Source organism: Ammodytes marinus (genome assembly GCF_949987685.1).
Source record: "Ammodytes marinus genome assembly, chromosome: 23".
In the NCBI taxonomy this organism is placed as follows: domain Eukaryota; kingdom Metazoa; phylum Chordata; class Actinopteri; order Uranoscopiformes; family Ammodytidae; genus Ammodytes; species Ammodytes marinus.
Genome location: NC_137227.1, coordinates 11,351,301 through 11,368,809, shown reverse-complemented (window position 1 = coordinate 11,368,809; position 17,509 = coordinate 11,351,301). Strand labels below are relative to the sequence as shown.

Genomic DNA, 17,509 nt, shown 5'->3' with positions numbered 1-17,509 from the left:
CATTCAGGAGCAAAGTGAATAATATTTCCATAGAAACAGGAATCAAACCTTAAATAAAATAATATGAATTTAAATTAAATTCAGATTTTCATTAATAGAATTTAAAAAAATGTGTAATGTTGCAAGGGGGAACTATAATGGTTCTGTCTGTGCAAGAGATCTAAAAAGTTTAATGAAATGAGAAATGTTGAATGTTGAAATGTGTTTTCATTTAGCCTAATAATTTGCCTAGGTCAATTAGGTGAGTAATAAAGCACAGCTAAGCTTATATTAGGCCAGTTTTAAAATATCACCATAAAATCATGACATGAGGAATATCGAAGTGGTTTTATAGGCAGTTGCGGTTTGGTAACTTTTATATGCTATTTCACACATTACTCTGAACTTAAACTCAGAAGAGAAGATTTAACTAGCCTATTCATATAAATGTTTGTGCTAAGTTTAATAGGCTCAGTGTCATTCATCGTCTAACTTTATTAGTCCAAATTATAAGTACTAGTTGTTGGGCTTCTGATGCAATACCCGAGCGGAGGAATCAAACCTATACGAACAGGACGGCAGAGGTTTGCCTTGTTGCCTAGATACGAACGCGGAGGGTGGCGCATTCAGTAGTCCTTCACTGAATGAAACTGGCTTTTGGTGGCGGACATTGTGGCTCTAGCTGTTGAGTGTCACCTAGGACCGACCCGACTCCCGTTTGGGCCGGAATGTCGCCAGTTTCCTTGCTGCTGTAGTAGCAGCGCTGGAAGTGAAAACAGCGCCATTTCTGTCGGCGTCCATGATACGCGATGCTACCGCAGCGGATTCCAGAGCTCGAGCTCGGAACGGCAGCGGGAGAGAAATAGCCGCTCCCCTTTCGCTGCTCCTCTTTACTTCAGCCCACGGCCGGTAAGTAAACCAACGGACCGGCGAGGACTTTCCTTCTCGCTCTGTTGTGTTTGTCTGTTAAGTGTTTCGTGTTTAGTCAGCTTTTCTATTTCGCTGTATGACGATATGGCGTACATGTTTGAAGGGAAAACGTCTGACAGTCCTGGAAGCCTACCGGGGCAGCCGCTCCTCCTCCCCATCGGTCACAACAACAAGCGTACGTGAAAGCTAACGTTAGTTTCAATTTGAATCAGACTGTTGAATCTTGCCATTGACTTTTGGCCATTTTGGCTGATACGTTTCCGACAGAAAGTTTAGTCATGGCCTAACCTTCGTGTGTTGCTGTTTGGTAGCTAACTTCTTAACGGGGAACCGTCAAGGCTCTAACGTTAATGTCACCGTGTTGAAGCAGCCTCCATTCACCTGCCCCACATACAACGTTCAAGCTAATGTTTGTGTTGATAGGGACGGGGAGACATCTCGATTAAATCAATTAAACTTAAATGTACCCCTTCTCACCTGAATAATGCACGCGAGGTAAACGTTATAATAAAAATAATCTGCCGAATGATATGGGACGAGCTGCTAACTTGGCTAACTTAGCTCATTAGCTAAAGGTCGGTGGTCCAGCTAACCTTGCCAATTGACTGCGTTGACGCTAGCTAACGTTAATACCGAAAGTCAGTGCAACGTTAACGTGAGATGGCAATTCAGCTGTTACGAAATCACCGACTTTATGTGGTCCAGTAACAATGACACTTGGATATCATTCGTAGCTGCGCTATAGTTGAATTGCCGCACTTGATAGCACAGCAATTTAACGTTAAATGTCAGTTAACTCTGCACAAAAGGCATTAGTGTATTCCTTTTCATGTCAGAATTATTGTCTAAAGTAGCCTAATGTGTTGTATGATAGTTAGTGTGTGAGCAATGGAGTCATGAGCTAGCTGCCGGTGGCTACTGAATGCATACAAGAAACAGCTGGGTTGTAGACGCTGGTCAGCCATATTTAGCTATTGACGATGAAGCTAGCTAACCTTTCAGCCGTTTTCCATCTCCTATTTAATAAACGGCCACGACGTTGTTCCACGAAAGCGTTATGACTGCCGAAACGGCATGGTTGCATTGGGCAAAGCTTCTTATCTTGCCCTTTTGACGGGTAACCTATAATATGCTGCTGTTCAGTGACGGCCTGGCCAGCCAATCAAATCGGTACAGCCTCCATTTGCTCTTCACGTCGGTTCCCTAATCTACTGCTGCCAAATGAAACACATGCACTTGACAGCAAGCGTTTCCCTGGCCGTCACCCACACAGTTGTCCTCAACTGCTGGGGGCTGGTAGGTTTGTCATGGTCACTAAAACAGGACATATTTGGTTGTTTTACTCACAATTAAAACTATTTAGCTGTTAATTATTTATTTTTGATAATAATGTTGGCTGAGTAAAGTGGTGCTTCCTTTTTTTTAGTATTACAAAGCGGTGCTTCAGGTGTTTCAAGATGTTGTGGTAATAACCACTTCTCCTGGCAAACTTAGTTTTTTTGTTTTGCATCTTGTTTATAATACTCAATGACACATACAGACTTGAATTACTTGTATGTTTGAGATATATTCACATTATAGGATAGGATAGGTCACTTTAATACCATGGTTTAAGTGTGGTCAGTAACTTTGTTAACCTGTTTATCACTTGATTGTGTCTCCTGTCTGCGTTATTTAAAGAGTGTGTGCGCTCTCTCAGGAGCCTATTATCTTGCTGGTAAGCAAGGGCTATGAATATGGGCAGTGATATGTGTCAGTAGAACTTGAATTCGAATTGATCGACTTGAATATGAATTGATCAACTTGCATTTGAATTATTGATACTTGAATTCGAATTTATACACTTGAATATGAATTAATCAATTTGAATTCATTATACTTGAATCTGAATCGGTTAATATTCGAAATGACACATTCAAATAAAAGTTCTAAAATTCATGTTTTCAAATTCAAGTAGAAAAAAATTCAGATTCAAGTAGAGAAAATTCAGATCAAGTAGAGATGTGCACATCCGGTTTCTTTGAGGAAGAGCAATCGAGTGCAGATCTCTGATAGTACAGCGTCCAGCGGGTGACCGTTACGTTCCGGAAATATAAAGTCAAAAATGAGTTTGTTTAATCATCATCTGTGTTTTGGACCTCTTGTTTTATAATCGAAGTATCTTTTAGAACACTATTCACGCTTCAGTAATGAAACTGAAAGTAGGCTAGTTATAATATTGCCAGGCTATATCAATGAAAACAGACAGTCAAAGCAGCGTCCAAATGAGCTAAAATCCTAAATACAATAAACAGTAACATGGCAAACTTATTTTTAGGTAAGCTCTAATTGATTATTCATTCATTATTTCACACTTTTTTGAGGCGGAGGATTCCTCCGACGCTCTCTGTCCGGCTCATCAGACAGCACTCAGCTGTCTATCATTTGAGCTGGACGAGCATGGTGTGTGGTTCACACTCAGTTCTGATCTATCTCCACTATCAGACTGGCATCACTCATTTCACTTTGTAACTCTAATGTTGTTAGGTATTTATCTTCATCTCTTATTTATTGTAGTGTTTATGAATGACTGCACGTACAGTTATCAGATCGCGGACCCCAAACAATGCCGTTGCCTAGCAACTTGCTCGAAAATATTTCTGTACCAGACTCTCAAAATCACTCCGCTGGCTCACTGACGAGCCGGAGCTTCACTTGTGTTAACTGTGTGTGTGTGACTCAGGTTGGCTGTGCGCGAGTCTCCCCCTTTGAGAGGGCAGCGGAGCCACACACAGAGACAGCGTGCGGTAGTCACTTACACACTCACGTTACTGAAGACAGCAATAGTGTGTGGAGATAAACTCAAGCTGCTGGATAATACGAGCGGACGCGATCCGGACGCAGCATAGCTTTAGCCTAGCCTAGCTTTCCCACTTCATTGCATAACTTCCCCTGGGCAGAAATACACTCAAACTCTGGAAAATGAAGCGCAGGGGGTTGGATTGAGCAGCGGACCCTATAACCAACTAGATTAAGACCCGCCGTTCCTTTTACTTTGGTGATTTTTACGGGACATCGGGCCGCCGTGGTTAATGTTAACACTGCAGGTCAGGACTAGTTCACTCCCGTCAAGTTGTTGACACGTTGCTTAGCAACGCGCTCCGCTCCGACTGCTGTTGTCGGACTATTTGTGTTGGCGGAAGCAAATACATCCATCTTAAATGATTAAAGATCTAATTTTAAAGTTAACTTGTGAATATAAGTTGTATAACTGCTGTATAAAAGCAATATCACACTCGAGGTCGCAATGTTGTCGCTCTATATCAGCGCTGCTGTGTTTGTCCCACTGGACGCTGTACTATCAGAGATCTGCACTCGATTGCTCTTCCTCAAAGAAACCGGATGTGCACATCTCTACTTGAATCTGAATTCTCTCTACTTGAATCTGAATTTTTTCTACTTGAATTTGAAAACTTGAATTTTAGAACTTTTATTTGAATGTGTCATTTCGAATATTAACTGATTCAGATTCAAGTATAATAAATTCAAATTGATTAATACATATTCAAGTGTATACATTCGAATTCAAGTAACAATAATTCAAATGCAAGTTGATCAATTCATATTCAAGTCGATCAATTCGAATTCAAGTTCTACTGACACATATCTCTGCCCATATATGAACTGTCACTAAAACATCCTTCAGGATACAGAACTAAACTGATATGCTGAGTCACAGCATTTATACCCCGGTTGCTTGCTTTGTCTTTAGAAATAAATATAATTCAGTTTCTTAAAAGCAGGGACCTCATAAAATATAAAGAAGTATTGTTTCTTGCTATTTGGCTCTCTTGGGCGGTGGTTAATGAATAGGGTCTTTGGCTATTTCTTTTTCAAATGCTTTCATTCGATATTGACAATTTGTATTATGGCTCTGTTTCAGGTTGTGCCGGTGAAGTAAGAAGAAGCCCTAAAATGGACCCTTCTGACTAGGACGCAAACACATCTTGTGTTTTGCTCAGCAGCTGAGATCCATCAGCAGCAGAAGCCATGCCTGACGAGTAAAATCCTCTTTTTTTGCTCAAAGCAATAAAAAAGAAAAGAAAAACCATCCTACATGCCTCTCCATGTAGAGCCCCTTCAGTGTGTCCTGCTGGAGTGACTGCCCCCTCTTCCCAAGGTTCTGCCTGGTCTTCTCTCCGTACCCTTCTCCTCCAACCACCGTACAGTAACTACCCCATCACAATGCTGCTTCACCTGAGAAGGGCCAAAACCTGAGGTCCCATGCGTCCAGTGAGCACCGATTCCGACGGTCCTCCTCCTCCTCCTGAAAACCTCTCTTGCCCCTTCCCCCTCGTGGGCCCCCTGCCTGCCTCAGAGATGTCCTTGCTCCAGTCGCTGGGTCCAGTTCAAAGCTGGCTCGGCCAGGAGCTTGAGAAGTGCGGGATTGATGCCATGATTTACACCCGCTACGTCCTCAGCCTTCTCCTGCACGACAGTTACGACTACGACCTGCAGGACCAGGTAAGCGCCCATATGGAAATATTTCTAGTCAACTCAGAAAGATTGAAGGTAATCTGTTATGCAAAATAGGGCTGGGCAATATGACCAACATCTCATATCCCGATATAGATCATTTCATGTTCTGATAACGATACATTTGACGATATAGCATATTTTCTGTTAATCCATATAATAAATATTTACTATAAGTGACACATCGAAATAAGGCTTTTTTCTTATTACATTTTCAATTATAAACTGGATAATTAAAAAGTATTTACACATATTTGATTATTTTCTCCTTTTTAATTCAAACGCAAATTTTCAAGCATACAACAAAATAGAAAGTGGTGCTTAAATAGACAGGCTCTAAAAACAGAGCGTTTCAGAAAGATGCGGAAAAGAGGAGTTTTAGCAATGGCAAATATAGAGGGTTTTTTGGACATCACACCATGAAAACGGTTTGCGGTAGAAATGACAATTTTGCAACTGAAAATGAGCCCGACATATGACCTTTATTAAAAAAAATATTGTTTGTGTTGCACATAGTAAAATGAGTGCATAACGCGCCTGATTCAGTAAGGGAAGTTGGTGTGTAAAATATAACAACTTTGTTACAGGAAGACAATCAATTTGCCTGTAGAGGTTAACAATGGAGCTTATCTTTCACATCAGCCCTTGTACCACTGAATAATTCCTCCTTTTGATTTCTGTAACTTCTCATTACATTTATTGATGTGCAGTTTGCTTATGTGTTCAAATAGTTATAGTATACAAATACTGTATAGAAATCGTTAATACAAATGTAGTAGTATCTTATTTGTGTATCATAATTCTACATGTGTTCTTTTTAACAAGTGTGTCCCTTGTGACTTCTCTGGGTTTGTGTCTGAAAGGAAAATGACATCTTCTTGGGCTGGGAGAAGGGAACCGGGAAGAAATGGGGCAAGAGTAAGAAGAGAGGAGGGACCGACCTGAGTCTTGAGGAAATGAAGAAGCAAGCTGCTGTGCAATGCCTCCGCTCTGCATCTGATGAAGTAAGCATCATTATCAACCAGCCTGACTGTTGTAATCCTGTGATTCTCAAGGTGTTATGACATCAGCACTCCATTTATGTCTTTGAAAAATAAATCATTACCTTGAGTCGCTTTCGCTTTGGAGGAATGCAACCCGTTCATTACTCATGGTAAGAAGAAGGAACTTCCTCGTCCTTTATCAAACTCTTGAATGAAAAGCATTCTGTAAAAGGGCGTAATTGGTCTAATTATGTCAGGAATTCCTAACTGTAGTATTCCTTGTTGCTTGTTAAGGTGAAGTCATGCAGATATTAATTGCATAAATCACGGTGAATAGACAGCGAATACAGCTATGTCATTGTGGAAGGCTAAAGCATTGGATAAGGGAAGATTTCATTTTACATGCATCATCATCCCGTTAGTTTTCATTGGAGAGGTTATATTATGGTCAGTTTAAAGTTGTTTCAGAACATCAAACCATGCTGTCCTCGCTTAAAATGTATGCCCTTCAAAGGAATGCCAGAAGTGTGTTCATTTTATTACATTTTTTAGTGAGTGAGAAGGCTAAGTGGAGATTTGCTGACATTTGTGTCTGTGGCCAGCAGTAGTAAGAGTATGTTTGAGTTAAGAATGACACAACATGAAGCTGGAGGGAGGGTAGGGGGAAGGGTCTGCAAGGCAAGAGGAGGAGTGTAGAGCTCTTCTCTGGGGACTGGACTCTGCGGTCTATTTTTTAACCAGCACACGCTGCACAGGATTGCAGCAGTGAGCAGCAGAGTTGTCGGCTGTCAGCTGACCGGTATTAGCACAATGATGCAAGAGGAAACCCAGGGCAGGAGAGAACTTTGCTTTGCTTTTCATGAGGTGGAATGGTAAGGAATTTAACTCTCTGGAAACATGAACATGAACATGAAATAAGTGAGCAAAAGACTGAATGGGCTGGAAATGATTTCTAAAGCTATTTACTTCGACAGTGTCTGCTTAGTCTAAGCCAGTGTTTGTACACAGTTGTCTTGTTTATTTCAAACCCATGTTGTTTTGTTACATATGATATTGCTCAATATGAGGAGGCAGTAGGATATGAATGAACATTTGTAGTAAATATACAGTGTGTCAGAACATTGTGAGGCAATCACTTGTACTTTCGCTCATCCCTTTTCCTTTTTTGTCTTTTTTTTTGCACTATAGCTAATTATAGTAGTCATGGCTGAGCATACCTAATCGCTCATAGGTCAGCTGGCTTGACTTGTGTCAACCCCAACCCCATGCCTTTCACATTGCGGTCAAAGTAGCTTTTGGGAACTACATTCTTGTCTAAGTTGACTCATCACTGATGGTTGTTTTTGGAGTTTGAAATGTGTGTGTGTGTGTGTGTGTTAAAGTCAAGGATTGTTTTTATATGTTTTGTTTTAAACAACAGTATACTACAATTTCTCACTATGTAGTACAAGAAAAACTATACCATGATATCGACACTGCCATACATCACTCCTGTTATAGTAAAAGGTGGTGTTGGATTGTATTGTTGACAATGTCTTCAGATGTGCTAAATGTTTTCATTCACATTGCTGGTCATTGTATCTTGGAATATGTTTTGTATGTTGGAAGGTGCTCAGATTCTAATGATTGTTCAAGCACAACGTTTTATTTGTAAAGTCACATGTGTGCATCGTGCAATGCAATTGATATTGGCCCCTAACATTATTCAGTTCTCAAATCTAGTCCTTGTCTTTTTTGTAGAACTCTGGAATTGAGAGCCTGGTTGAAGAGCTTTGCTCTAAACTAAAGGACATCCAAAACAAACAGAAAGGTGTGTTCATCAAATTGTTATTATCATATCTAGAACCCTTTTAATAATAATACAATTGTTTAATAACTTTTCCTATAATGTCTTAATGTTTGTTGTCATTCACAGAGGAAAAACAGATTCAAAGAAAATCTGATGGAAATGGCTCTCAGTCTCCAGAGCGAGCTGAGTCCCCCTCTTCAAAGGACCAGGTGGAAATGTAAGCTATGTCATGGATATTGTGTCTCTATAACCATATGTGTATGAATGGCTATACTATGGCTGCAGAACACACCCAAAGTCATTTGTTTATTCCATCTGTCTCCTGCTATGAATGCATTCAAATCAAATCTTTCTTTCTGTCTGTGTGTTGTTGCTGTAGGTATTATGAAGCCTTCCCTTCTTTGTCAGAAAAACCTGTTTGTCTCCAAGAGATCATGACAGTGTGGAACAAGGCTAAGGCCTGCGCATACTCAAGTTCATCATCCTCTGCAGCCCCACAGACCAGCACAGACACCTCTTCCCCAAAAGATTGCAACAGTGAAGGCGAAGCTGCAAAGGACCGAAACCCTGAAGCATGTGGTACCATCACCAATGTCACCAACGAGAGAAGCCAGCAGCGACGAAGCAAGAAGGAGAAAGAAAACCGCTACCATAGCGGTGCAGCAGCAGAGGAAAAGTCTACCGTCCACTCTAAGAGACAGACGAGACACAGATCTGAGGGCAAATACAGACCCAGATCCTGGTCTTCTGGCTCTAGTGAGGCGGGCTCAAGCTCAAGTGGGAACCAGGGTGACTCTAAGTCATCAAGGAGCAAGGCGGTTAGAACAAGGCACAAATCCAGGGAGGCAGCAAAGAATAAGAGAACACGCAACAGTGGGCAGATGAAGCTACAGGTGAAGGTAATCGACAAAGAGGAGCGAAGAAATGCAGGAGGGAGCAGTAGCAGCACCGCTGGAGGTGCTGCCAAACAACCACAGCTTTACAAAAAGGGGAAGAGGCCGCTGAAGGAGATTCGTAGAGATCCAGGCTGGAAGGAAGCAAAAGAGTTTGGAGTTGAGGTCCGTAGCAAAAAAGAATACATGGAGGAGCCACTTTGGTACACTGAGCCCATCACAGAGTATTTTGTACCTTTCGGCAGCAGACAAAGCAAGCTGGAAACAAAATATCGAAGCAAAGTAGACTCTCCTGACGGCTTTGCTTTGTCAGCCGACATGGAGAGGCTGCCAGAGAGATTCCAGGGGATCTGCATTGCCAATGAGAGCTACCAGAGAGCATACCTAGCAGCAGGCTCGTTTGTGGATGGGCACTTTGTGGAAGGGCCTGTCGAAGCAGAAGATGAAACTGCTGAGCTTACTGGGACCTCAAGCTGCCCTCAGCCAGAGGACAGTGGAGATTTAGATGACAAGCATCTGTCTGAATTCACTCACTTCTATGAAGTGGATATTTATCAATCCATATTGGATACTAGTGCCTCAGACTCGATACAAGAGAGTCGGATCTTAGGCATGATTCGACAAAAAAGCAAAGAGCAAAGAGACATTGAGGCCGACTGTTGTTTAGTGTTAGATGGCTTTGAGCAGCAAGGGAAAAGTGCAATACGGGCAGACTCACAGGAAGCTTCGGGATCTGTTGGATTCTTGATGGAGGATCTTGAAACCATGGCTCAAGTGTGGGGATGTTATTCACCATCTACTTCAGAAGATATAGATGGAGGAAGTTTGGTAGGAGACTCTCCCATTCGGCTCTCCCCCCTTCTTGATAGCGTTTCATTCACCCTGAGCAAACTATCAGGACATCTGGAGGAGACGCCTAATCCTGAAGCCACCAGTGACCCATCTTGTTTGAACTCATCCTGCTTCTCTCTTTTTGAGCTGCAGTATGACAGCCCCACTTTTCCTTTTCCCTGTGACTCACTCACCGTCGGTCACGATAACAACACAGATTCTAGTAGCTGTCTCGACCCACATTCTAATAAACAGTCTCGTTTGCTAATATGGACCAAAAATAGTGCCTTTGACGAAACTGAACACTGTTCTAACCTTTCAACACGAACTTGCAGTCCTTGGTCACATTCAGAGGAGACGCGTTCAGACAATGAGCAAGGAAACGTTCCAACAGAGGAAGCTGCTCATATTGGCAATGAAGAGATTGATTGTATAATCCCTCCACTCTCTGGTACATATCTGGAGGAAGAAATCTTGGTTTTCTTGCAAGACGACTCTGGCCGCAAGTGTGAGGAGGTCAGTGTTAGTAAAGCTCCCAATCAGACCTTCACCAAAAAATCTAAATTGGAGTCCATTTGTGGCATCGCCTTGGAAGAGGATGAGAGTACACAGTACAGCACTGGCGTGTTTTCGGACAACGCAAACCAACACAGTGATGACTTAAGCTCAGGGATAATAAAGGACATTTGGACTGCAATAGGAGATGACACATCTGTAACGTCAAGTCAAGGAGTAGAGAAACAAGGCGAAGGGATTTTCTCAGATGAGTCAAGCGGTTATTGCTGCAGCTGTCTGGAGGTGCAGGCAAAAGGAGTTCCAATTCAGGGACCCCAGAAAAAAGCAGTGCAGCGGTCAGAGTATCACCTTTGGGAAGGCAAGAAAGATGAACAGGACTTAGCCAAAAACAAACTCTCCAAGGTAGATGGTGCCGGGGATTACATGACTCCGTCCAAGCCCTGGGACTTGAACTCTGACAAGGAAAATACATCATTTATCCTGGGAGGGGTGTACGGAGAGTTGAAGACACTAAGTGGTGATAAAAATTGGGCTGTTGTACCACCAAGTGACACGCAAGATAGCCTGCTACAGTGTGCCGCTGCAGCGGCATCTGCATCTAGCTCCGACATGCTGACCATCACTGGCAAAGATGTGTTCATGAACACCGGCAGCTGCTTTGCCCCTGGGCACAGGCCCCTGTGGAGGCCCCTTGTGTCCTTTGGGCAGAGTGACCAGGCCATTAAAGGAGGCGGAGATGGATTGAATAAGGGATTTTCCTTCATCTTCCATGAAGATTTGCTTGGATCTTACGGAGGCTTGCATAGTGAGGAGCAAGGCTTAGAATACCCGTTTGCATCCTTCAACATAAACAATCCCTTCTCTCAAGTCCTCCATGTTGAGTGTTCATTTGAGCCTGAGGACATGGCTTCGTTCAGCCCGGGGTTCAAGCCCAAATCTATTCTTTGCTCGGACTCTGATAATGAAGCCTTCCACCAACGAATATATGGCATCAATCGGACGCAGTATAGGGCCATTCGCATTTCCCCCAGGACTCATTTCCGACCAATATCGGCTTCAGAGTTGTCTCCTGGTGGAGTGAGTGATTCAGAGGCTGATACTGATAAAGAGGAGACGAGTTTTCCCGTCCAGGCGCCGGTGGATGTCTTTGATGATCCTCAGGCAGACCTCAAACCTCTTGAGGAAGATGCAGAATGTGAGGGCCCTTATTACGGCAAGTCAGAACTGGAATCTGGTAAATTCTTACCCAGATTAAAAAAGTCTGGCATGGAGAAGAGTGCCCAGACTTCTCTGGATTCACAGGAGGGCTCCTGTACCCTCCTGCCAATCGCTGAGCAAGAGATTTGCTTAGACTGCAGAACAGCAGCGGTGGCTTCGACTGCAGGTGAGACAGACGTCTCGGCCAGCAAGATTCAAAAGGAAGAATCTTCTGGAGAAAAACAGTCCTGCTTATGTGCACCAGCAGGCCAGATCTCCAAGTATGGGATTGCTTATGACTTTGTTGGAGATGTGCCAGAGGTGAGGGTTTATTAACATCTTTATTCATATATTGTGATTTGTTTGCTTAAGAATTTGATACAAATATTGGCCTAATCATCAGCCGAAAAAATTGCTTACGTTTTAGATGTCTCAGACATTGACTGAAACACACGATAACCACTTTTTGCTTGTCTTTTTTAGTTCCCTCTGTTAAATGTAAGCGGACAGGGAGAAACTGGCAACCAGCAAGATGACTGCTGGTGGCAGAACAAGCTCTGTTCCCCCCTTTTCCCTGGATCTCAGTGTACAGGTAATGCTTCTTCAAAAACATAGCTAATTTTAACCATTTTGTTCAGAATACCTTATTGCAACACATAGTGGCAGTTTATGTTTTTGAACTCTTAAGAGTCCCAAACAAAACTAAAAACACAATTTACTGCACATCTCTTCCAACACAGGTCAGTGGCTGAAAACTGGTGTACAAGTATGAGACTATGTATTGATCAGTTTTTAAGCAGTAGCAGTGTAGGGGCTGATCAATACATTGTTTAAGCTGAATACACCAGCAAAGAACCTATTTTTCACCTAACATTTGTAGCATAACAACAATGGGTTAAATGTCAAGGCTAAAAACAGTAAGACCTCATAGAGTAAGGCTGGTTTTGGCCACAGAAACAAAGGAGGTCAGGAAAGAAATGAGGAAACGCTACATTTCCTCTGTTAGACCCAGAGCATGGCCAGCCCCGCTGCAATGTTTACATGGTGCTTTCTCATCTTGCCTGAGGTGGACTTGTCTTACCTGTTAACTAGAATAGAGCAGCACCTCCAAAGATCTGAATTGGGCCATTTAAATGGTTTAGGACGTCAATTTAGAGGACAGTTCTAATATGACTAATGTTCTAATATAGACCAACCTAAAAAAAATACAGTGTATTTTATTTATTATCAACCTTGTCAACTTGACCAAAGAATGATACGTCAGTCACCAACTATGTGAAATCCTGTGATCTTGTATTGCAGATGGGTAGGTATACAGTTTAGTGTCAGGATATCAGACTGACCTTCTCTACGAGGAGCGTCCTTATTTAAATGTTTTAGAATATTTACATGTTCTGCAAATGTATGTTCATGTTAGCTAGCAGTACCAGTGTTGTTTTGTTTTTATTTATTTATTTGCTCCTAAATTTATGCTCTACAAATGCTTCATAGGATGTAATAGGTATACTGGCATTAAACCAAAATATGTGACCTATCCTATGAGTTGCTCATTGTAAAAAAGTGATGGATATGTATTATGTGCCAAATATTGACGAGGTGTTCATAATCCAGAGACAGACCTATGCATTACTGGCTAATAGCTTATGTGTTTATGTGAGCTATCTACACTAAATAGTACTGGTGATTTTGATTTAAAAAAAATTGTGTTGGCAAGTACCGGTAAGCAAGATTCTTAATTAGGTCACTGCAAGACAGATAATAGTCACTGAGTATCTAAATATTATGGCAACGTCACACTTAAGGTTTAACTCTAGAGCCCTATAGACTACAGGAGTAAGCAAGTACAACAGATTTAGGGGATAAAAGTAGCAACAGAACAGTCAGATGCAGCATGAATGTGTACATGTTGAACAAGCTAACCCTTTTGCCTGACTTCTCTCTCCAGGGAGCAGCAACATTTGAATACTCCAGTTTTGCAGAGGACACCTGTCGTAGAGAGGAAACCTGCCTCTCCTTTTGTGACTGGACTTCTATCAGCAAAGATTCAGGGTCATCCCAGAGCTGGAAAAGCTAATGTAGGCTAATTTTCTGAGGCACCCCTCAAACCCACACATAACCCTGCTGGTTTTCATTTACTAACTTTGAAACCTTATTTAATCAATCAGATCAAAAAGTGAGTTACAAAAAAATAGTAAAACACAAAAAATATGTTCTATCTTTGAGTGATGCCATGTGCGGACATGCATTTTAGACATTTTAGAATTTCATTTGATTCTTCTGTACACTGGTCCTCATACGAGTCTCACCGTTTAGGTAGAAGGGACAATCTTTTGTTCTATCCTCGTCAGTTTTGTTCCCACCATTTTGCTTTTGAACTAAGATACTGGTAGTTGGTGGTGTCTGAATGGTTGTGCATGTGTGTTCGTCCAACCAGTCTCACTCCTCTTTTTCTAGTTGAACCTAATGTTGTGTGAAACGACTGCAGTCGCATCCTCTACTTTCCATCTTGTGTTCAGAAAGATACTACAAGGATGTTGAGATTTTTGAGTTGTGTAAGAATTTGAGAGTTTAATTTAAATAGTTTGTTTGGACGACTTTCTGAATGTGAAGTAGAGAATGTGTGCAGCTTTCTTCTAAATATCCCTAAATTCCCCATGTGTGAAAAGTTATCATAAATGAGTCTGATTTTTGAATGGTGATAGTCTTTAAAAAGCTAGTTGTAGGCATAGAATGGTTTGTGAGGCTAAAAAATAATAATAAATCCTTTAAAAAAAAAAAAAAAAAAAAAACAGGAAATTGAAAGGAGTTTTGTTGGGAAAAAATACTGATAATCTACTTGAAATGCAATGCTGTAATTTGGGTCAAAAAAGAAGAAAAAAAAGTTTGTTTTGGGGTAAAGACCCGTCATAAAAAGACATAACTACAGCCATTTCGGCAGACACCTGTGTTGCAACTGAATGAAACTTTGTTTTATTTTTTGTAATCTCTTTGGTACACACACACTATTGGTGCTATAAATATGTTCAAAATTCTTTTGAAATTGCAGTTCCATCATATGGCTGTGATATGTAGAATGCATAGCCTAGTTGTGTTAGTTGTCCAGAAAGTCAGACTCCATGAATATCTTTTTGCAAAAATTGTGAGAAGAAAAAGGTTTGCCTGAGAGCGGTTCTTGCTTAATGTGGCTTGGTTTTTATTTTAAGGTAACATAGTTGTCAGGCCTGTAATAGCTGAAACAGAAATATCTGCAGGTATTTAAATATCACGTTACTTTTCTACACGTCTTTTCAGTTCATTGTCCCCAAGACAAATTCAGCATTGACTGATGGTTAATTGTCCATTCTGCAACTAAACAATGTAAACCAGAACAAGTGACGGGGCAATTGTAAAACCAAAAACATGGCATAATTACACTAAGGTACAAATGCTTTTTTTCCTTATGAGGTGTGTTTTTATTTTTGGTTTAAAAATATATCTTGTTGAATTGTTAAGGTGTGTGTGTGTGTGTGTGTCAGTGTTTTGCAGCAACATAACTTGTGAAGACACTGGTTCAGAATGAGTGTACTAGAACTTTATTTCAGATAAATGTGAATGTGTGCAGAGACATACATTCACGAAATGCAAATGCATTAGCTTCCCCTAAATTTGAAACGCACCCTGAACAAATTAGCTATAAAGACCTTGCGGTGTGGTTGGACTGACCCATTTTTTGGACCCTTGCTTTGAAAATTTTATCGTTGAAGCATCTGCAGATATATGCATTGTGCATTGAACACCTGCGTTTTTTTTCTTTGTCGGTTTTTCTTTTCTTTACATTTTTCAAAGAGGTTTTGAGGACAGGAGCAGGGTGACTTTGTCACTGTATGCTATGAAACTGAAGCACAGTTAATTGAAATCCTACCACAGTTAAAGGGCAATTAGAAATATGCCAGCAGTGTGAGCAGATTTGTTGTAATGCACTGTCACAGGTGTCTCTATTGCGGACAAGGCTTATGTAAAGCCCCAAGGTTTGAAAAAGGTTGAAAATGGAACCTCTAAGTAACTGAATGAAAGGTACTCCCAACTTCAAAGTCTTGTCACCTTTCTTTGACAGTCATCAGACACTCAGGAATTTTTTAATATAAGCATACAGCTTCATCTACACTAAGACCTGTGACAGTGCATTGATGCATTATTGTAAAACCTTTCTGTGATTGTAGAACAGAAATTATTGACAGGAGGTCCTTCCAAACAAACTACCGTGTGACTGTCATTAATTTTGAGATATAGTTTCTATAGGGGGTGGGGGGAAAAAAGTAAGCCATCGTGGATTGCATATGCAATGCGGAGGGGAATTCAAGAGCCCCGAGTCCTATGCAATACCTTGGCGCATGTAAACATTCAACAATATATGGAGAGGAGTCATTCAGTTCATTTTGCATGTACTTTTGAGTGAGACACCTGAGAATAAAGATAAATCATGGAGTGTCTCTAAAAAAGCAGCATGCAAACATCACACTCCATCTTTTTATGTTTGACTTAACAAAATAAAAAAAATAAATAGAAAAAAATACAAGTGAGGTTAAATCAGTGATTGAACAAATGTTATGATTGTGTGAGCACGTGTGGTTCTGTGAGTGAATGTGTGCAAGAAGCTAAGACACAAAAACATAAGCACTTACATGGGAGCTGAAAGGAACGCATCACACCTCTACATTTAATTCTTCCATTTTGATAAGCTGATTTAAAAAAAAATATACTACAGGGAAATGCATTAATTGGGGGTACATGCATTTGGAACGACAATGAAAGGGTCGCTGTGTTTCGATGCACTGTGGTCTGAAGATCATTATCCAGCACTGGAAACTCGTATTTTCATTCCCACCTAAATGCTCCTTCACCCTCCACCTTTTTCCATGTTCCTTTAGTCCCATCTGTCCCGAGTAGCTCTGTTCTAATTTCATGTACACCCTGAGTAAATTATTTTGTTTCATTGTGGATTTTTCTTAACATCTAATAAAGGAATAAACCAAACCTCAGTCTTTGAACTCCAGTGTCTTTTGATTCTTGGCTGCGTTTGCCCAGGTGGTGACTATAAAGAGAAGCCAGGAGAGGCTTTACATTACAAATCTACAACCTCATGTCGACACTAGAGGGCAGGGTACGGATGCTGTAGGATGAACAGCCAGCTCCTTCATGGGCCATATATCGCATATCAGGATAGTCATTGTATTCTGTTAAATACTTCTGGTCATTGTATGCTAAGTGATACCATCTAAGTGTAAGCTTAAAACAAATGGTCCATTAAAAATGTGATGGTTTTTAAGAAATGTCTTTACAATATTAAAACATTACATTGTGATGAAATATTTATTGAGAATATAAATATGAAACATTTTAATATATTCTGCTGACTGACAGATTAGAAATTAAATAAGTATTATACTTTCATTCAATTAGTCATTTTCTAGCTTGGACACTAGTTTGCAAAACAAATAAAATACAAGTTTATTGGACAGGTCTTATTAGCCCAGATACTATTTGTTTTGATGTGAATCCACCTGAAACCCCTTTAACCTCTCAAATGACGCTGTAGGCCTACATAGAGGCCTATTTTGACGTAGCCTAATGAGTTTTAGTGAACAGGTGATCATGACTTGGAATATGGGCTTCGGTCAATATTGGCCTAGCTGTGCAACACATTTAGGAAGACAGAATAATGTGCCTCATATAGGCAGACATCTATTTTGGAGTCTGAAATTAACCCTCGATAGCCCTTATATTAATTTTTAAAAAATAGGCTGGATGACAACATATTAACTACTTTTAAATCACATTAACTTTTCAGAGCGGCTACACAATGTGAGTGCGTAGGTCCTCAGGTTGCCAAGTCGATT

General features: G+C 40.9%; 1 protein-coding gene across 1 annotated transcript; it reads left to right on the top strand.

The window, feature by feature from the left end:
• The first annotated feature begins 748 nt into the window (after positions 1-748).
• On the top strand, positions 749-16,660 carry kiaa0232 (KIAA0232). Its single transcript, XM_080052032.1, has 8 exons — positions 749-888; positions 4,832-5,412; positions 6,288-6,428; positions 8,148-8,217; positions 8,323-8,413; positions 8,576-11,954; positions 12,117-12,225; positions 13,579-16,660. The coding sequence occupies exons 2-8, from the start codon at positions 5,173-5,175 to the stop codon at positions 13,593-13,595; spliced, it is 4,047 nt and encodes a 1,348-aa protein (XP_079908158.1). The 5' UTR covers positions 749-888; positions 4,832-5,172; the 3' UTR covers positions 13,596-16,660.
• Positions 16,661-17,509: the final 849 nt, after the last annotated feature.